The sequence below is a fragment of the Ailuropoda melanoleuca genome, chromosome 1 (assembly GCF_002007445.2).
Source record: "Ailuropoda melanoleuca isolate Jingjing chromosome 1, ASM200744v2, whole genome shotgun sequence".
Classification (NCBI taxonomy): Eukaryota; Metazoa; Chordata; class Mammalia; order Carnivora; family Ursidae; genus Ailuropoda; species Ailuropoda melanoleuca.
In genome coordinates this window covers 52,394,357-52,416,389 of record NC_048218.1, presented here as the reverse complement: position 1 = coordinate 52,416,389, position 22,033 = coordinate 52,394,357, and the positions used below count along the sequence as shown (strand labels likewise).

The window sequence follows — 22,033 nt, the reverse complement described above, 5'->3', positions numbered from 1 at the left end:
TTTTATTTTGGCTTGTTTACAAGTGTGCTATCAGCTGTACGAGTAAACTGTGAATATCGGTCAATTATTTTCTAGAGCCTTGCGGATTTCTTTAACTGTTTAACGGATGGTTTTCCCACTGCAGACATGCTCCTGGTGTCTGGAAATCCCTCTGACTTTCCGTTTTGCTCTCATGGAGTACTTGCTGTGGACAGCCGGGATGATGCTGGAGAATTGCTGGCCACCGACGTGAGGCTCATTAGTTATCAGAGCAAAGTTTGGTAATGAAAATGAGAAGAGAAAGCCTTTCAGGTGCTTCTTCTAAAGGGTCCTGGAGAAGTCACTCTCCTTCCCTTGGGGGTGGAGGGTGTAAGGAGTCCCTCTAAGTCTGTGTCTGTCCAAAGTTTACTTACTTACTGCAAAAGTACACATTGCAAGTATGGTAACTTTGGAACATTTGGAAAGATAGGAAGACATTTCAATGCAGTGGCAACCACTGTTTTTATTTGGTACAACAGGTCTTTGTAGTCTTCATTCTTTTTTTTTTTTTTTCCTTTCTATTTGGGGTTGCTGCTATATAGTTGGTTTGGTGTTTTTTTTTTTTTTAATTAAAGATCACAATCACACTGCATATACTATTCAGTATACAGTTTGCTTTTTTGATTAATCCTGTAATATAAGCATTTTCAGTGCTCTTACAAACTCTTCATAAACATTGAATGAATACTTAATATTTTACCAGACATGTGTCCTGTAGTGTAGTAACTATAGTTAGCCATTCTCCTGTTGTTAGACTCAAAGATTTTCTGTTCTGTTTTCTACTGTGGTAAATATCTTTGTAGGTAAATACTTTTTCCATATATTAGATTCACCTTATGCTAGATTCCCCAAAGTGAAATTACTAGGCAAGGATTATGAATTTTTTATAGTCTCTTGATACATATTCTAAATTAACCACTAGAGAGACTGTAGTGATTTCTATCCTCTGGGAGTGTGTAAGAAGACACATCTTACCATGTGAAGCGAGTGTGTGAAAATACACATCTTATCACGTGCAACGGCTTCTTAGGGTTTGGTGCTTGGGTGCCATGGTTTTTTCTTTTCTGGACCGCTTCCCTTTGCCAGTCTTTGAATAAAGTTGGGGGGATATATGGGAACCGCCCCAATAAGCAACCCATCGGATATGGTGCTACTTTCTGCCATAACGATGGGAGGAAAATAATTTACCTCATAGAGCCAGTTAATGATCAATGGCTGGAAGGGAGAGGAGGGGAGCAGAGCATCCAAGGAAAGTTCTAAAGCTACTGGAAGTTAAACAAGCCTTCCTAATTCCCTTTTAAAGGGATAAGCAGACTGCGGGTGACCAAGTGCCAACAGGGCCGATTTGGATTGCTTTGAACAGAGCTGTCACACCTCGGGCTGTGGCGATCTGTTTCATTCCCTTTGACAGCCCGTGGAGTGGAGGGAGGTGTGACACACAGTGGGGGTGAGGTGCTTACTGCAGCCATTAGGCAAATGAAGACATGGCCATCTGTTTCTCTTTTTACAGCGGGCCATGGACATCTTGGGCTTTCTTCCTGATGAGAAGCATGGATCCTATAAACTCATTGGAGCCATCATGCACTTTGGAAACATGAAATTTAAACAGAAACCCAGAGAAGAGCAAGTGGAAGCAGATGGCACAGAAAGTAAGAATTACTTTGAGGCCATGGCATATACTCTCTTCAGTTCCCCGACCCCAGGTCTGCTCTCTTTTCCTTGCAGTTACCTCCCTTCTTGGTTTTTGAAAATGTTGAAACTGATCAGCAATCTCCCTCGGTTACTGTTCTTCAAAATTTATTCTCTTAACCACCATTCTGATGTATAATTCTTGTATCTCGGAATGAGAAGCATTCCTTAATTATTGACAACACCAGTAAATTTGCTAAATGTGGGTAATATAAGCTTGACAAGGAGATAGCCCTGCTGTCAGCACATAGCCTGCCGAGAAAAACAGAAAGGAGCAAATTACCAGAAGATGTATGAAGTGACATAATGGAGGTGTGGACAAAGATCTTTAGAACTCCAAAGGTGGAGTTTCCATTGGGTTGAGACCTCAATGACTTCATCTCCCTTTGTTTTTTATTCACATGAAAAAATCTATAGTCTTGCCTGCTTATCAAAAAGATTTGAGGCATCTTACAATGAATCGTCTGTCTAGAATGAACATTAAAATAGAAAATCACAGTTATGAAAAGAAGGAAGCATAGTGATTATAATTATTTCATTTAATATTTAAATTCCTGGCCACTGAAACACAAAGGAGAAAACCCATTCATTCAAATCTTTCAACAAATAATTTTTAAAAATTTTATATTTTCAGTTGGGGTAAAATATACATAATATCAAGTTTACCATTTTAGTTGTTTTTAAGCGTATAGTTCGGAGATATTAAGCACATTCACAGTGTTGTGCAACCATCACAAGTATCCATCTCCAGAACTTTTTCATCATCCCAAACTGAAACTCTGTACCTATTAATAACTCCCTGTTACCCCCCTTTCTTAACCCCTCTCAACCATTATTCTGCCTTCTGTCTCTGTGAATTTGCCTACTCTAGGTATCTCCGGTAAGTGGGATCCTACAGTATTTGTCTTTCCATACCTGGCTTATTTCCCTAGCATAATGTCTTCAAGATTCATCCCTGTTATAGTTTGTGTCAGAATTTCATTCCTTTCAAAAGCTGAATAATATTCCATTGTATGTATATTTCACAATTTGTTTATCCATTTATCCATTTATGGACACTTGAGTTGCTTCTACCTTTCACTACTGTGATTAATGCTGTTGTGATCATTGGTGTTTGAATATCTATTCAAGTCCCTGCATTCAATTCTTTCATACATGCCCAGAGATGGACTTGCTGGATTAAATGGTAATTCTCTGTCAAATTTTTTTGAGGAACCATACCATACTGTTTTCCAAAGTGGCTTCATCATTTCACATTCCCACCAGCAATGCATATGATTTCAATTTCTCCACATACTCGTCGACATTTATCATTTCCTATTAAAATTTTTTTAAAATAATAGCCATCCTAATGGGTATAAGGTAGTATCTTGTTGTGGTTTTATTTGCATTTCCTGATGATTAGTGATGTTGAGTATTTTTTCATGTCCGTATTGGCCATTTATATATCTTCTTTGGAGAAATATCAGTATCAAGTACTTTGCTCATTTTTGAATTGGGTTACTTGTTTTCTTTTTTTTTTTTTTTTTTTTTTTTTTTTTATTATTATTGTTCATCAGATAATCTTTGAGGCCAGTGCACAGACCAGGCACTATTCTGCTGGGGATAAACCTGTGAACATGATATCATCCCTGTCTTGACTGCCTAGTGTGGGAGATAGATGGTATACATAAACAGACGAATAGACATCATGAAAAAAATAAAGCAGAGCAGAAGAATAAAGAATAATAGGGGTTAGGGGGTTCTTGTAGACAGAGTGGTCAGAAAATCCCCTCAGGGAAGAGAACACTTGAGCACGGATAAGAATGCAGTGAAGGGGGGCGCCTGGGTGGCATAGTGGTTAAGCGTCTGCCTTCAGCTCAGGGCGTGATCCCAGCGTTGTGGGATCGAGCCCCACATCAGGCTCCTCTGCTATGAGCCTGCTTCTTCCTCTCCCTCTCCCCCTGCTTGTGTTCCCTCTCTCGCTGGCTGTCTCTATCTCTGTCAAATAAATAAATAAAATCTTTAAAAAAAAAAAAANAAAAAAAAAAAAAAGAATGCAGTGAAGGACCTGTGACTTACGTAAACCTCTTCTATATTAACCTATTAAAATATATGCTTTTGTGACATCTTATATGTCACTTTTATTTGTGGTTTTTGTCTTTTTTTCTTTTTCCACTGTTTGAAACAGTTTTTTGAGGAATTGTTTTCATTATGAAAGCTAAGCATACTTAGTTATCATAAAATACATATAAGAAAGTGATGCGCATAATGTCATCCAGTCTCCCCAGTGGCTCGTCCTCAGAGTCTTTGCTGGAGCATCCTCATCTTTCCTCCTTCCAACTGCTGTCGGGATGCTGGGCTCCATCCTTGAATCTTTGCTCGTTGCTTAGGTGATCATCTCAAATTTAACATGTATAGAATTTAACTCTTCATCTCACTCTGCCCCAACTACCAACCTTCGTTTCTCAGTTTTTAGTAAATGTCAACTGGATTCTCTCAGTTGCCCTGACTCTTGGCATCCTCCTGAACTCCTTTGTCTCTGCCTTACTGTGTCCACCTTTAAATATATGTAAAACTCATCATCACTTACTCACCATGACCAAGTCCAGTGTTACCATCTCGCCTGAACCATTGTTTCTTACCAGATTATTGCAATAGCTTCTTTATTGGTCTCTGTCTTGACTCTTGTCTTATTACTGATAGTTTCGCACAGAACAGCCAGGGGTGATCCTTTCATAGTATAAGTCAGTTCATGTCTTCTCCTCACTCTAGACTCATCAATAGCTCCCATCTTACTTAAACCACAAGCCCCCCCTTTTTTAAAGATTTATTTATTTGAGAGAGAGAGAGAGAGTGTGTGTTTGTGTGTGTGTGTGTGTGTGTGTGTGTGTGTGTGTACAAGCCCTGGGAGGGACAGAGGAAGAGGGAGAGAAAGAATCCTCAAGCAGGCTCCATCCTGAGCACAGAGCCCAATGAGGGGCTCAATCCCAGGCCCTTGAGAGCATAACCTGAGCTGGAACCAAGAGTTGGACTCTCAACTGACTGAGTCACCCAGGTACTTCTTAAACCCCAAGTTCTCATCATAGCCTCCTTGTCCTCTGTGATACTTCTAAATCTCTCTAATTCCCATCTGCTACTATGATACTGTGATATATAATAAAAGAAATTGTATTTGATCTTTGTTCCAGAGTTCTTAAAACCCCTGGAATTTTCTAAGTGATGAGAGCAATACAGGTGATTTTGTTATGTTAATGAGGTGACTTTTGGACTGTACCTAAGGATGGGGGCTGATCACCATAGGAACTAACCTTGTGGTTAGACAGGTGGAACTTTCACCTCCACCAGGGGAGAGAAGAAGGCTAAAGATCGATTTCTATCACCAATGGCCAATGATTTAACCAGTCATGTCCTTGAAATGAAGTCTCCATAAAACCCCAAGAGGACAGGTTTGGAGAGCTTCCAGGTTGGTGAACACATGAAGATTTGGGGAGGGAACTGTGCATGGAGAGGGCATGGAAGCTCTGCACTCTTTTCCTATACCTTGCCCTCTGCCTTCTATACCATCTGCTTGTTCCGGAGTTATATCTTTAATAATAAACTGTTGATATAGTAAGTAAAATGTTCCTCTGAGTTCTGTGAACCCCTAGCATATTAATTGAATCCAAGCAGGGGGTCATTGGAGCCATGAATCTATAGCCTGTGAGTCAATAGCCCAAGAGACAACCTGGACTTACACCTGGCATCTGAAGTGGGGGAGTCACAGTCTTGTAGAACTGGACCCTTAACCCATGGAATCTGATGCTCTCTGTGGGTAGAACTGAGTTGAATTGTAGGACACCCAGCTGGTGTTACAGAATTGCTTGGTGTGGAATCACCCCCCAGCCCCCACTGACCCCTATCCTCAGAATACGGTACAGAACCTTCACCTACTATTTCCCCTTCTCTCAGCCCCACTAATCTCTCAGCTCTTCTAAGAGCATGTGAGCACTCCTGTTTCAGGACTTTATCACTGACTCCTCTTCCTATCTGCAGCTCTTTTTTCCTAGGCATGATGGCTGACTTCCTCACTTTATTAAGGTGTCCTCTTAAATGTTTGTTACCTTACCAGAAAAGCTTTCCCTAACCACTCCCAACATCTTCCTATCGCTCTCTATCTGCTTACCCTGAATATTTTTTCTTTGTGTCATTCATACAGTTTTTTAAAAAAATTGACCATCCTACTTCTCAATCCCCATCAGACATAAGCTCCATAACAGCACAGACTTAATTTGGTGTGTTCAGTGCTGCATTTCTAGGTTTTAAAACAGGGCCTGGTACATGGTAGTACATAATTATTTCTTAAAAGAATCCTACTTACTTGGGGACAATCACTGTTAATGCCACCGGACCTATCTTTCATGTGTTTTTATAGTTGAATATGTACAGGGAACTTATAAAAATAAACTATATATGTTCATACTCTTCAGGTTTCATACTGAGATTTTTTCAATAAATTATATGTGAACGTCTTTCATCTCTTTTGCAATATCTTTTTAGATGGCTACAAAATGTCCCACTGTATGGGTAATTAGTTTAAATATGTCTTATTATTAAATATTGGATTTATTTCATCATGAACAAAATTTTGATGAATGTCCTTACAGTTTCAAAGATATGTATAATTTTCTTAGAATAAACTTCTAAGAGTCAATTTTTTTCTCAAGCTGCCCTATGTTTTACCATTTATATTTATATTCCCATTTATATTCCCCATTCGTATTCCCATCAGCAGCATCTGAAAGTAACTGTCTCACTATGTTCACTAGTATTAACGGTTATTTTTCTATTGCCAAGTAGCCAGCTTTTGTTTTATATTTAAATATTAATAAAGTTAATTTTTATATGTTACCTATTTGCATTGTTTTGTTTTTGGATTTTCGTTTCCATCCTTGGCTTACTTTTAAAATTGAGAACATTTTTGTTGGGAAAATTGGCTTTTTCTTACTGATTTCTAAGGGCTGTGAATATATTAAGCTTTGGTGATTTTTTTCCGCCCAGTTAACCACGGAGGGAGGATTGAAGGAGCTAGACAGATGAAGAGGGTGGAAAGGGAGAGGGCGCCCAAACCAAAGGGGGTATTCTTGCCTTTGCCTCTTCCTTGAGTGCCAACCCCACGTTTCTTTCTACTGCATATTTTCCTGGTATCCTAAACTGCATGACTAAAACTCATATCCTCTTCTCCTCCCATGTGATGTCTTCCTGTTGACTTCTCTGTTTGTATTCACGATGCTGCTCCTTCCTCTGCTTCTCAGGTTGGAAGGCTCTCGGTCACGTTTCTCAGTCTTTTCCCGTTTCTTATTACCAGTTTAGACCATCAGCAGCTTGCATTTGGCATCTTGCAATGGGTTCACTTTCTCTCTACCTTCCTGCTCTGGTCTGTCTTGCACATGTGCACAAAATTAATCACTGTGAAGCCTGACTCTATGCCATTTCTTTGCTAAAAGTCTCTTTAATATTTCCCCATTACTCAATGAATACCTTATAGTATTACATCAGAAGTCTTCTGTGACCAGAAATCACTCGCCTTTCTCAGTTTATTGCTCCCTCCCTGACTTCACGGTCCAGTCTTTGACCAAGCCGGCTCTCTCCTACTGTAGTGCCTGTAAGTCATGCTGTTCAGTCTCAGAAATTCTTGTTCTTCTTGTGTTTGCCTATCAAAACCCTTCTCATCTTTCAAGGCTCAGATCAAATACTATTTCCTTTTTGAAATCTTCCGTGGTCAGGCAGTGCAGAAGGGATCTCTCCTTCTTTCAAACTTTCATAATAATTGATCTCTTTGTCTCTGATAAGCATTTGTTTTACTGACTTGTTATTTTTTGTTTGTTTTATTTAGTATCGTGGATTATAAACTCCTTGATGTCAAACTTTTCATTTTGTTTATCTCTCTTGCTACAACCTCTAGCACTTAGGCCTTACGCATGGCAAGTGATCAGGAAACTTTGTTCAATAAACTATGGAAATGTGAACAGCTCAGAAAACAATGTTATAACCCTACAAAAAAGGCTAACAGTTGAATGTCATTCTTTTAACCCCTCTTCCACATTAGCCAGGTTGTGGATTGACAAAACTGGATTTTGTTCCTTTCTTTATATCTGATTGTTTACATATGGGATTAAACTAGGATGAAATTGTAAAGTTGGAGGAAATTGCCTTTTGTTTTTCTCTACCCCCTTACTTGTTTTCAGGTAAAGTCAGACTTAATTCTGTCTTCTTGACTTCAAAATGTACTTACTAGAGGTGCCTGGGTGGCTCAGTCAGTTAAGCCTCTGACTCTTGGTTTTGGCTCAGGTCATGATCTCAGGGTCCTGGGATTGAGCCCTGTGTCAGGCTCCATGCTCAGTGCAGAGTCTCCTTGAGATTCTTTCCCCCTCCATCTCCCTCCCACTCCTCTCCTCCCCCTGCTCACATGTGTTCTCTCTCTTTCTCACAAACAAACAAACAAAATCTTTTAAAAAATGTATTTACTAGAGCTGGCAGTAGCTCTTAAACTCTGCTTAACATTGAACTCACCCAAGAAGCTTTGAATTTTTTTTTTTAAAGATTTTATTTATTTGACAGAGATAGAGGCAGCCAGTGAGAGAGGGAACACAAGCAGGGGGAGTGGGAGAGGAAGAAGCAGGCTCCCAGCAGCTGAGCCTGATGTGGGGCTCGATCCCATAACGCCGGGATCACGCCCTGAGCCGAAGGCAGACGCTTAACCGCTGTGCCACCCAGGCTCCCCCGAAGCTTTGAAATTTTTGGAGCTCAGGCCTCACCCAGACAAATCCGGGTAGGTCCAGGCACCATTGTCTGTTTCGACATCTTGCCAGGACACTCCAATGTGCAGCCTAGTTTGAGGGCCACTATAATATGGACTCTGTTCTCAGATCTTCACGTACATCAGAATCACGTGGGGAACCTGATAAAAACAGGCCCAGACCCTAACCACCTTCAGCAAGCCGAGTCCTTTGCGCCTTTATGAGCTCTCCAGGCTATTCTGATCCATGCCAATGTTTGAGGACACCTGCTCTGGCTAAACTATCAGACAGCCTAATTAAAATCCATGGGTTTATGTGCAAGGTCCTCAGGCATGATGGTGGGAATTTCATAAAGTCCCTTTTGAAAACACATCAGGTCATATGATGAAAAAGGTTTACAGACCTTGCTGTGTTCATAATAAAGAATTCCTGAATGTCAGATAGATATTCATAGACTTAAACCATTTTCACCCTGGTTGTGAAACTCAGTACAGATGAAGGAATTTATTTTTTAGAACAAGATGACTATTGTTTTCTGTCTAAACAAAACAAAGCACAACACAAAACTGGAGACTGTGTAACGATACACCCTGTAGGGTAAATGCAAGGTATACTACTTCTCTGTAGTCACTCGACTGTCTCTGGAGTGGGTGGGAAATAATTCTGTAATGTTGGATGCTATTTCTGTTACAGCCTAACGTGGGGTATTGTACAGAGAATTTGGGTTTCCTTTGGTCATGGATAAAAATAGACTTAAAGGACTGTCCTCAACACTGGAAAACGGAGGCATGAGTTTGAGACTATTATTACCTGTATTGTCCATCTGAAAGCTTCCAAAGCCCAGAAAAGTGAACTCCTGTCTTTTTTTTTTTTTTTCACCCTGAACAGATACTGTGGAATTGTTCATTTTTCACATTGTCAGTTAGTATTCATTTCCACTCAAATTTGTCAGACATATTACAGTTCTCTCTTTCTTTTAAATATTTTCATTCTAGCTTATGTGCTCTTTAAAGTCCCTTCCAGTGCAAAAAGGCCATGATTCTGATCCACTAGATTCTCCACTTGGAATAATTATGCTTTTGTCTCCAAACATGGCACTCTTCACACGGATGTCTCAGCATTGAATGAACGTATGTGCTCTACTTTTGATTTTTCCATTTATTTTCCCAAATAGGCTTTGCATTTTGAAAGGTTTCATAGCAACTGAGTACCTGGGCCATTATCACTGACATAGAGTAGGTGTGCAGCTTGTAGAAATGTATGTATAATGTGTATTGATTTTAGCTAACAAGAAAATAAATATTTCAAGCTTTTTAAGCCTTTGTGAAAATTTCAAAGTCCCACAAAAGGAAATGGATATAGATAATACAAAGGACATATTAGCTCTCTAATTGTTTTTTGTTTTTAGTTTATTCCCTGTCTGTGGTTATTGCTCAGGAAATCTTGTACTTCTTAGTGAAGTAAGGAAAGACTGCATTTCCTTCTCTTATAAAACATTATTTTATAAACTGACTACATCAGATATACTAGCATATATCAGAATTCATCTAAAAATATAGGATGTGCTGGAAATTTCAGAGGAGTGAAATATTCCTATTTGATAACTGAAGAAATCTACAATTGGAAATGTGCTTATATCTTTTTGCCTGTGCTGTCTCTTGTATTATCGTCATTTTTAAAAGCACAGGATGTGATACATGCTTATTCACTCTTTCTGATAACACTCATTCTTCCCCCACTTTCCTTAGAAAATGGAAGCACTGTTTTAGAATGCTGCCTTTTTGTGGGTTGTAAGTACTCTTGTCGGGCAGCAGAGGGCACTATGGAGCAAACAGACTTCACAGGCAAAGAAAGGATTTTGATAAGTGTCCTGAATTAGGTTGATTGTTGGTGGTTGTCTTGAATTACCAAATTACATAGCCCAAGGCCCTGCTTCATTGAAAGAATCTACAAGTACATATGTAGAAGGAAAAAATAGGCAAATAATAAAGATGAGATTTTCCATGTCTGCCAGATAAATATTTCTTTTCAGAAGAGGCCAGTACCAAGAAGTAGATTCTTTTTACAATGAGGTATATAATTCACATGCCAGAAAATGCGCCATTTCAAAGTATACAGCTCAGTGAGTTTACCACTACCTAATTCCAGAACATTCCATTACTTCAAAAAGAATCCAATATACCAGAATTGAAACCAGAATTATGCTGTATTGTAAATAACTGGAATTTAAATAAAAGCTTGAGAAAAAAATAACAAAAAGAATCCTATACCCTCTGGTAGTTTCCCCCCATCCCCTTCTCTCTCTAACAAGCACAGGGGCTACTTTCTGTTCTTTGGATTTACCTATTCTGGACAGTTCATATAATTGGAATCACATAATGTGTGGCCTTTTGTTTCTGTCTTCTTTCACTTAGCATAACATTTTCAAGTTTGATCCCTGTCGTAGCATGCATTAATACTTCATTCCCTTTTAATGGCTGAAAAAGTTTCTGTTGTATCTATACACTGCATTTTGTTTATCCATTCATCAGTTGATGGACGTTTGGCTTTTTTCCACTTTTGACTGTTATGAATAATGTTGCTAGAAATATTTGTGTGTGATTTTTTTGTATGAACATATGCTTTCACTTCTATTAGGTCCATACCCGGCAGTAGAATTTCTGATTCCTAGAGTAACTCTAACTTTTCAGTAGCTGCCAAACTGTTTTCCTTAGTGGCTCTACCATGCTACGTTCCAACCAACAATGTGTGATGGTTTCAGTTTCTCCACACCTTCACCAGCACTTGTTATTGTCTGTCTTTTTGATCATAGCAAGTCTAGTGGGTGTGAAGTGGCATTTCATTGTGGTTTGATTTGCATTTCCAAGAACTGGAGTCTTTTAAACATTTAGGATTCAGGCATTTTATTTCAGAACTACGGTCTACTTTGCTACATCCATCTAAACATACCCTCCCCTCTGGTTATAGTGGAATGAATTTTAATGGTGTTTTCCTTTCCCTTCTCCCCCCTTCCCTCCTCCCCTCTTCCTCTCTCCCCCTTTCCCTCCTTGCCTTCCTTCCTTTCTTCTGACCAGGTGCTGACAAAACTGCTTTCCTCATGGGCATTAATTCCTCTGAGTTGGTGAAGGGCTTGATCTATCCTAGAATAAAAATTGGCAATGAATATGTTACTAGAAGTCAAAATGTAGAACAGGTAAGGTGATATTTTCAGGACGTTGTGACTCTATGATCTTGTAATAATTGTATATATATTGTACTTGTTATTTTTCAGCTTCTGATGATGTTTGGAACAAGAGCTTCTCTAAAAAAGCATGGAAGAGCTCCTGTGAGTGTTTTCACTTGGGATGCATACCACAGTAAATGCTCTTGTGTTAAGCATCTTTCCAGATTCTTAATATAAAGTTTGATACTTTTCCCATAGGTAACAAGTCTCTTTGTAGGTTGAGGCAAGCCCTTTACTTGTGACCATCAGCTCTCTTGTCCAGCTAAGAAGCTTTCAAAGCTATGAACTCTGACATGGGTAAAACTGGCAAATTGGCATCCCCCACCTGTTTGGAATATTGACTTTTTAGAGTAACAGGCACGGTAGTTGAGTTAGGGTTTTAAAATACAGGCTGAAGTTAATATTTGAAGGAGGGGTGTTGAGAGCAGAAATGAGAGATGGAAGGTCACGTAGGCTTTGTGCAGCATCCAGGAGAATGTTTTAATGATAAAATAACAAGCGCTCTGAGGACTGCTGATCCTGAGGCTTTGTCAGAATGCAGTAAATGTTGCCAGGGCTGCCGGGTAATGAGACCATCTAAGTATGCTAGTGCATTTCAAAATAATAATTCACGTCTCTAATGCCTATTAATCAGTGTGTGATCGCCATGCTGCAGTAACACATACACGCTGAAATCTCAGCTGACAGTGACCTAAACATTCCTTCCTTCCATCAAGCCCAGTACAGATTGGACAGTCTTCTTCCATACTGCACTTCTGCCTCCTGAACCACGTGGCCTCCAAAGTGGCTGCACGTGCCGAACAGATCATTGTAGAAAAAGTGCACCACCTTAACTGCTGGGGCGAGAAGTGATGTCATTTCCACTAATATTCTAGTGGTGAAAATTATCAGATGACCTAGCTACGGGGCGCTGAGAAATGTCATCTTTCTGGAAAAAGGGAAGGTCCAATCGCAGGCATTGTCTCCTTCTGTTCTTATAACAATACTCAGAGGTAAGTAGGGCAGACACACTGACGTTTTCCCAGTTGGGGAATCTGAGGGTTAGGGAACATAATAACATAAGTGACATTGCAAAGGGCACACGGCTAATATGCAGGTGACATTTAGATTGTCTTACTCTACATACATTTTCTATCTGAAAATGCAATAGACAAATGTACAAATTTGTGATAGAAGACAGTTATTTTGATGACAAAATTCTTTTTGGTCTATTAAAGCATCTGGTGTGATTATGTTAGTTAAAACATTTCAGTCAACTCCTAGTTTAACTTTCTCAATCAATAATCCAACCTCTATCATAATACTAGACTGAGCGCATCAGTTTCCATTTTTGCTCTCCCTCCTCACCGGACCTCCTTGAGGCCGTGGACTGTGATTCATTCATTCCGGTGCCCTTGGTCCCTAGCACAGTGCCCTGCAAGTAGTGGGTGCTCCATAGACATTAACATAAACTAAATATTGAGCTGAATTTGAACCATGATCAGCAGGACAAGTAGTTGAGCTATTGCTTGTAGTGAGGTTAGGGGTGTTTGGCAGTTTCCTGCTTTTTAACACATTTGCCACGACATGCATGCATGACACGCTATGATTATAGAACAGGGACTTGCTCTGTGTAAAACTAATGAGCCCAGAGGAGGACTGAAATCAAACCTTCGCCTCTTTAATATTGTGTTCTCAGGAACTGAGCTACCACCAGCCTTTTCTATAATAGAACCAGTGAAGCAAGCTAATGTATTATTATCCAACATTAAAAGAAAAAAAAATTCTCATCTTCCATCCTCTCTGTCTCTTTCTCTTTCTCCCGCTCCTGGAGAGAGAGTAAGAAAGCACACTGTAAGGCTTTTCTTTTCTTAGGAATTTTACTGACTTTATAGAGACAATTGCCACTGCTAAGAATAGAGATGTATACGCTCTGTTGATGACAATTGCAAAAGATGGCAGAAATTCTTGCAGTGTTAACACTTACAGAGTTTGGTTCCAGCTCGAATGCTGACTAACTCTGGGACCTTGGTCAAACCTCTTCACCTCTCTGAGCACCCAGTGAAGAGGTGGAATTCCTCTGTGTCTCAGTGGAGGGGTGACTGGCATTTGAATGGGACGATCCTTCGGATGTGAGTGTGTCCTGCACATGGTAGGGGTTTTGCATTCTTGCTCCCGGGTGCTCACTGCCAGTAGCACTCAGGCATGATGACAGTTGGGAAACACCCTCCCTATTTTCCAATGCACTCGTCCTTCAGGGGTGGGGACCATCCCCAGTTGAGAGTCACTGCACGTCATTATCAAGAACTAAGGTCCTTCAGGTCCAGTATTTTACGATTCTGCGAGAGTTCTAACTATGCCCGTTAGAAATAAGTTGTTTTAATTTTTAACAGTTTAATAATGATTTAAAAAATCATAATAGTAACCACTGAGCATGTGCTAAATGCTTTGTATAGACATCTCATTCAATTGGACAACAAGCATACAAAATTTATTATTATTATTATTATTATTATTATTATTATTATTATTATTATTGGAGAGAGTGTGGAGGGGGAGGGTCAGAAAGAGAGGGAGAGTCTCAAGCAGGCTGGCAAGACTTGATCTCATGACCTTGAGATCATGACCTGAGCCAAAATCAAGAGTTGGGTGCTCAATTGACTGTGCCACCCAGGTGCCCCTACAAACTTGATCTTATTTATATTTCCATTTTATGGTTAAAGACGATGAACCTTACAAAGATTAACTGCTCAAGGTAGCCTAGTAAATATTGGAGTGAAGTTGGGGAAATAATAAAAGTGGAAACGGGATGGGAGAGCGGGAACTAACATGTAACGGGTACCAGGCACCAAATGTTGTGTTACATATATTTACATCCTCTGTCTCATTGACTCTCTCCCTACAACCTCAACAGATGCATATTTTAATGTTATTTTACAGATGAGAGAGGCAACGGTCCAAGTGGTTACAATATGGCTGCTTGACTCCATTTCTTTTTGGTGGTGGTGTTTGTTCTATTGTGTGCTATTGCTTCCCGATGACCAGGCTTCTGTGAGGTTATTTGAAAAAGAGCTAAGGAATGAGTCCACGTAGTCCCTGAAAAGTGGAAGCGTAGATCTAGCTGCCTAAGTCCTCCTCCCTTGGATAGAAAATGATGACAAGGATTAATTAGGAAGCCGTATGTTGGTTTACTGGTTTCGGTCAGCAGACGCCATGCCATCTACTTCTTCCTCTGCCTGCAACTGCCGGCTTTCTTCCTGTTTCTTTACTACTCTCAACCCCAACCAGTTTCTCTCCCACCCTCACTTCCAAATATTTAGGGAATTAAAAGGGGGTAAGCCAGTTCGTCGTGTTCTTTTTAAAGTTTCAAAGTGACTGCTGTAGACAGAGAGTGATTTCCTCAGGGCTTCAGAGGATAAAAATCATTCCTGGTGCTTTATTTGTGCGGGTGTGCTCTTGACGCCCATAATGAAAAACTGTAACGCCGTCCAGCTTATGGATTGCTGTGGAAATGACTCAAGATAACTGATCAGAGAGTGGGTGACTCATACCTAAATCACCACCAGACACCAACTGGCCCCCGCTGCGTGCTTTCTCCTGGGCAGCTGAAGGAGGGATGGGGTAGGCCTATTTTAAATGTGAAGTGGCTGGAGCACATTCTGCTTCCAGGCTTGGAGAATGTCCAGCTGAAATCCACTGCTACTTGGAGTCTGTCAGAAACCTGCTACTATAGCAGCACCCTTGCATCGTGGAAGTGACGTCTGCATTTCGATGGCATTAGCCCGTGCAGAGGCTGGAGCTCTCCCCAGCAGGTTAGAGCCTTTGCCACATACCTCCAGGGACAGGAGATGCAGCCTGAGTTTCACAGTAGGAGAATCTGAGTCAGATTGATGCACTAAATTGCCATTTTCCCCACAGGGAGTTGAGAGCAACCCTGGGAACTGGTAGAATAAAGAATGTGGAAGCTGAGGCTAGAAAGAAACTTCAAGAACATGTTTCAGGTGAAGATGCTGCAATCCAGAGAGGTTAGGCCACTCACCAAAGGTTATATAATTTATCAGCAGCAACGGCAGCAGCGGACAAGGGCTAGGCACTCCAGATCCCTAACCAGTATTTTGCAAACTTCATGGCGCCCAGAAATCCGTGGGGGATCATATTAGGGTACTGGTTCCGATTCATTCATAGGTCTGGGATTGGAGGCTGAGATGCTGAGGGTCAGCATCTTCAACGTGCTCCCGGGTGGTGCTGACGCTGCAGATCTTAGGACCACACTTTGGATAGCAAGGCTTTAGAATGCATTACCACTCTACCCCCAGAAAGCTGACCGGGGAACAGGATTTGATAATAGGAACAGGATTTCTCTCCCAGGACTGTCTGGTAAGGAGGCACCAGGCTGGCTCGCCTCTGGGTTTCTTCCCCTCTCCTCCCCCCTTTCCTCCTTTCCTTGCTTCCTTTTCCCTTTTTTCTCATTGTATTAAATTTCCTCTCCTGTATCATCTCAGCAGCACGCTAGAACCGAAGAAAGTCAATAAATAGATCCCGAGTTTACTAGAAGGTGGCTGCTGATAGGAAATGCCCAGGATTACAGTGCACACTGCTGGCAGATGTGGAGTGCTTTCAATGTGATTTGCAGGTGACCTGTGCGGTGGATGCCCCGTCCAAGTCAGTGTATGAAAGGATGTTTAAGTGGCTGGTGGCACGAATCAACAGGGCGCTGGATGCCAAGCTGTCAAGGCAATTCTTCATTGGCATTCTTGACATCACTGGTTTTGAAATTCTTGATGTAAGTATATCGGGTTAGAATGAAGTCAATGCATATTTACAAGGAGATCAGAAAATGTGAATTGAACATTGGAAAGTGTAGTCAAAGCATTCTGAGATTCGTTCTGTGAAAACCTAAGGGCCCCTCTGGTTGGAAAGGAGCTATTATTAATATTAAAAATAACAATAGTTATTAATGAAATTAAAAATTATTCCAACTTTAAATTAAGGTAAATAGAAATAAAAGAACCTTTTATGATTTTGAATTTTGATATGATTACGTGTTATCTTATTGTCATAATCTTTAGTTTGCAAGTATATTTGAAGGACGTAAGAATTTAATTGAGTCTTTACTTATTGGATCTATTTGCCAGCATAGTGATTGTGGTTATGATATCCTCTCTACATTTTTCCAAGTGGAGCTCAGTTTTATTTAATTTTTTTATTGAGATATATTTGACAATTAAAAAATGTGTATGTTTAAGGTATACAACTTGCTGGTTCAGCACATATTTGCATTGTGGAATCATCACAATCAAGTTAATTAACATATCCATCACCTCAACTAGTTACCATTTGCTCAATTTTACTTTTATCTCTTCTTCCTACCAAATCATGTCTTTGAAGTATAACAGCCTCGAGCAACTTTGCATTAATTTTACCAATGAAAAATTACAACAGTTCTTTAATCAGCACATGTTTGTTCTGGAGCAAGAGGAATATATGAAAGAAGGCATTGACTGGGTGTCCATTGACTTTGGTCTGGATTTACAAGCCTGCATAGATCTCGTTGAGAAGGTAACACATGTGTTTCTCCTGTTCGTTCTCATTTAAGGAGAATCGTCCCTGCTGGCCATATTGATCCCTATTAGGACTCGGGCTCTGTCAGGGGATGGGAGACGGGGCCGGAGAGCTCTGCGCGTTCTCTCTGAATGGGCTTTGTGTGCGGCACCCGTGGCCACGAGCTAAAGCCTCGTGTCGGCTGCCCTACTCCATCATCTCCCAGGCACATTGTCGCTGTGCCTTTGCTGCTTATGCATGGCCTCCACTGCTAATGCGCGACGAAACTTGTCAAGATTAAAAATGGTCATGCTCCTGACTGGAAAAAACACAGAGCTGAAAATATGAGCACTGTAGGGCCTGGCTGATTAACATAAGGTGAATGAGTAGACCCAGAGCCACTTAACGAAATTTGGCAAATTAGCGTGCAAACAAACAACTGTCATAAATCCTCAAGGCCACTACCTTGCAGGATGTAGTTTGTTCATTTAATTGGACAAGTACCAGTTAGTTTAAGTAATTTATGACAATACTTCATGACTTATTAGTAAATTAGCTGCAGTGTATGGTTTCTGAATTCGGTGATGTTCCCGTACTCTGAAATCTTTCCGTGTGCTCTGGGAAAGATTAACGGGGTTTGCCGGGGGGATTGAGGATAGTGTTTTCTGTGCCTTTGTCCGTGGGAACATGCGTGGTGGTGTTTCTTGCCAGAACCATGGCTTGCGGGGAATTCCGGAGCCAGGTCTGGGAACGCCAACGCCTAGTGCTTTCACTGTTCTGAGTGCTCTCTTTGTCTAAGTGGTTGTGTCTGATTCTCCACAGCCCTGCCAGGAAGGAGCTGGGTGCCTGACCTCTCACTGTCTTTGCAGGCCTCAGGTTTCATTGATCAGTGTGCCATCAACTTTATTTATTAGGCTTGCGATGAAATGACAGCTTCCTTGAAAATAGCCATTATTCCTAACAGGAATGGAGGTCTCATTGATTTTATTTATTTTATAGCTAGTGAACTTCATAGGAGGAGGACAGACTGATTAAAAAAATAATAGTAATGCTAAGGAACCAACCTCTGAGCCGATTAAAAATAATAATAATAACAGCCCGACCATGGTCTGGTAAATGTGTGCTGGCATTATTCAAGCAGAGAAGTGAAACTAAAGAACTGGACGGACAGATTTAGCTTGTGGCCATTGTCACCTGTAGTATCTGTTTGCTGTGATTATGGTGAGATACCATTTTCGGGCAAGAAGGTGGGACATGGACATTATTCAGACTCAGATAGGTCTGTGAACATTACTGATTTTTAGTTGATCTGAAGCGCATTGTCTCATTGTGCCAGTCTCAGTGATTCCAAATAACACCCTAGCAACATGGATGTAATTTCCTGTCGCATTTTCTCCTGATATGGTAAATATGAGGAAAAAAAAAAAAAAAACCCTGACCAGATGATAGAAAGAAAAGATAAATCTTTGGCTTCCTATGAATGATTTCAAAGATATTCAGGTCAGGCAAATGAGGAATACTAAAACCTTTCTTGACATGATTCTGTATTTTGGAAAGAACTGTTAAGCCAGTTCAGGCTACGTGAAGAAAACTTGTTGTAAATATTAATGGCCAAACTTACTCCTTGAAATAGAATGAATCATGAGAAGTTTTCCAAATTCAAAAGAACTGAAATACATCAATATGTACAAAATGCCTTATAGCATGCATCTGTGTGCGTATATAAGGAAGAGGGATTTTCTTACATAAAAGTTTCAAATTTTTATGTTTACAAAAATGTCAAACTAAAAAAAATGTATTTTAACACCACCCTTAACTGTTAATTTGGTCGTCAAGCATACAGTGACCTCCTTCTCTCTCTATATATGCAGTGAACAAATCTATCATAGGATTTGCTCACACTTATTTCATTACTTGAAATAGTCTCATTTGTTTAGAACTCGAGCATTGATAATTTACGTGTTAAAGTATTAACCTATGATTACATATTTATGGTTTTGCATAGGTATTGTATTAGACAAATACATTTAAAGCCTTGCTGCCCCTATCATTGCAATCACCTTGAGAGGCTGCCTCTATTTTCCAATAATTGAGCCCTTTTGCAAAAAGTTCCTCATACTCCAGGGATTTGGATAAGGTGTTAGAACATTGCCAGCTGTGAGAGAGAAGAAGCTGCAGTACTGATCATCTTGCCCATTTTTGACTCCAAACTGCGTCACCTAGCTTGGTCACATGTTTTACCCTCCTTCCCTGACTTGGCCCGAATAAATTTTTATTGTTCCTCTACAGTGATACTGTTTCTAAAATAACTTAAATCCTGGTAGCATCTTGGCAATAGGTGTTGTTGCCTCCTAAGTGGGATCCTTTGGGTATGCTAAGTCTGGTGTTCTTACTATAGAATGAATCCCATTAATATTGAGTTCTCTCTTGTACACCCATGAGTATTTCCTTGAAACTCGTCACTCCGAGTTTTCGGTTACGACACTTTCTGCCTGACTACTGCCCACAGCAAAGCAGCCCGGATCCCAAAGCTCAACCCTGGGTGTCTTAGTGCTTCCCTGTCAATCCATTATGGAACAGAACTTTGCTGGCAACCTACAGTCAGTCCGCCTGGAACCCACTGCGCTAAGGCCTGTGAGAAATGCAAACCAGAGGCATCGTCCTGTCGCGGAGGAACGTAGGGAATCCTGGGAAAGGTGTCCTCTTGACACCAAAACTTTTACTTTTTTTTTAATTAAACAAAAGAGTACATTTATTTAGCAACTACTTGTTTTGATCACTTCCTTGTTACCTTGTTGGTGAGGGAGGGACTCCTGCCATGGGGTATAGGGATGGCTGAACATAGGACATCCGACCCTGGACAGACGAGGTTGACAACCGCTTACTGGTCACATACACTCACAGCCTGGATGCCATGCAGGGCCACGCGGCCGTTGCTCTTCTGAGCAGAGTGAATAAGAGGGGATGGGAGCCAGGTTTTATAGTAAGAATAGGATGAGGTGACTGTTGTTTCTCAAGGGAGGATGTGATTGACTTGCTTGAATAATTCCGAGGACTGATAGGGATCTGAAACCCATCGCTCAAGGATAAAAGCACTGGGCTTGGTTCCATGATGAGGATGGTTGTTTGGCAAGGGGACCTCAACCACGGAGCCCAATGGGGAGGGGGAACTTGTGATTAGGTCACCGAGGCCCTCCCAGTTTTCCCCAGATGTCAAGGCACATGTGATGTTGGGCCTTAATTTTAGGGCTAATGCCTCAATACTCTGTTATAAGACTGAATTAAATGCTGTAGAAAACTTAAGCAGTTGTTATAAGTAGCAGCTGCCCTTAGGAAGTATGCAGTCAAGTAGGAGATTTGTAAGTCTAATCAGTGTAAAAATATGTCTCGGTATAAATGCAGGAAAGGCACAAAGGCCCACGGAACTCAGAAGAGCTGGAGTCACCTCTGCCTGTGGGACTCCTGGAAGGCCCAGTAGGAAAGGGTATCATATTCCAGCTAGTCAAAAAGACATGATTATGATTTTGTCAGGTGAAGAGAGGAAGATAGTGAGCAGGTGGAAGCACCAGCAAGAGCAAAGCATAGGGGTAAGTAAGTGCAAAGGCCACATTCCAAAACGTTAGGTAGTCTAGTAGCCTGCAGGATACACAGAAAAAAAGTAGCTGGAAAAAAAAAAGGAGGCTCAGATTGTAAAGAGATAAGTAGTTTATACCTTACTTTTTGGCAGCGGGGAGCCAAGGAGGGCTTCTGTGCTGGGCAATGGAGCCGTCAGAGCTGTTTATGTTTGTTCTGTGGGTTTGTGTCTAGGTTCTAGAACAGGAGGAAAGGCTAACATTAAGGCAGTTGGGGAGCTGTATAGCAGTCCATGTGAGAAGTGAAGAGGTCCAGAGTCAGGACAACAGAAATGGAAATAGTAAGAAATAGACAGACATAAAAGGAGGGAAGGCAGGTCAATAATAATGGAAGCAGGAGAGGCTAGAGCCCTAAGGTTCTGAATCAGGACAATGGACTCAAACCATTCACTGAGCCATAGAGGACATTAGATGCTACAGGGCAGAACATAATTACTTTTTTTCCTGACCTATTTGGAAATTAATTTGCCGGAGGGCCTCATGTTTCTTAGAAGCTTTAGACCGCCTAAGGAATGGAAAAATGGAGAAGATCCTGAAAGAACAGTGTTATTCCCCCTCCTCAGTGGTCAGATTGTTCCACTAGAACTATGACATGTACTTGCTTAATATAAAGCTTCCAGTCATCCCAAAATGGAAGTTGGCTTTTTTAGACTTCTGGCATGATGGCAGTCCTCATGTATGGAAGGTGACTGAGATGGGGTCTCTCCCTCTTCGTGAGGCATTGCCACAACCATGTTGTTAACAGACACCATCCCAGGAAATGCTGAAATTTTTAAATGATTTAGTCCAGTTTTCACCGAGGGTTGACTGTCGTATGGTAGGAAAATCCGTGGTGCAAAATGGAATCTGTGCCCCCAAAGCCTACACCAGTGAATCAACTATTTAGCTTATCAGATTCTCCTTCCTCCTCCTTCTCCGTGTCACTTACTTCGTCAAGAACCCATGAGGTCAGTGCCGTCAGGAGCAAGACAGGTGTTGGTTTCACTTGGAATATTTTGTTCTCATTTAGAACACTTCACATAGTCACTCATCATTCCCCACCCAGATGCTTGGGAGGAAGGAAGATGTCCCAGAACTCTTCAGTACCAGATTAGTAGTGAAATGTTGTTAATTATATTTTCTATAAAGCATGAGTTTTAAGTCTATGAGAACATACAAAAGAGGTAGAAAGCTATAGTCCATATATTACAATG

The 22,033-nt window shown here is 40.8% G+C and overlaps 1 protein-coding gene across 1 annotated transcript in view; it reads left to right on the top strand.

The window, feature by feature from the left end:
* Positions 1-22,033, top strand: part of MYH15 (myosin heavy chain 15) — a 151,789-nt gene that overhangs the window by 31,633 nt on the left and 98,123 nt on the right. The window contains 5 exon segments of the mRNA XM_034657888.1: positions 125-228; positions 1,529-1,667; positions 11,540-11,658; positions 16,301-16,450; positions 17,056-17,226. Coding sequence (XP_034513779.1) covers positions 125-228; positions 1,529-1,667; positions 11,540-11,658; positions 16,301-16,450; positions 17,056-17,226 — 683 coding nt within the window.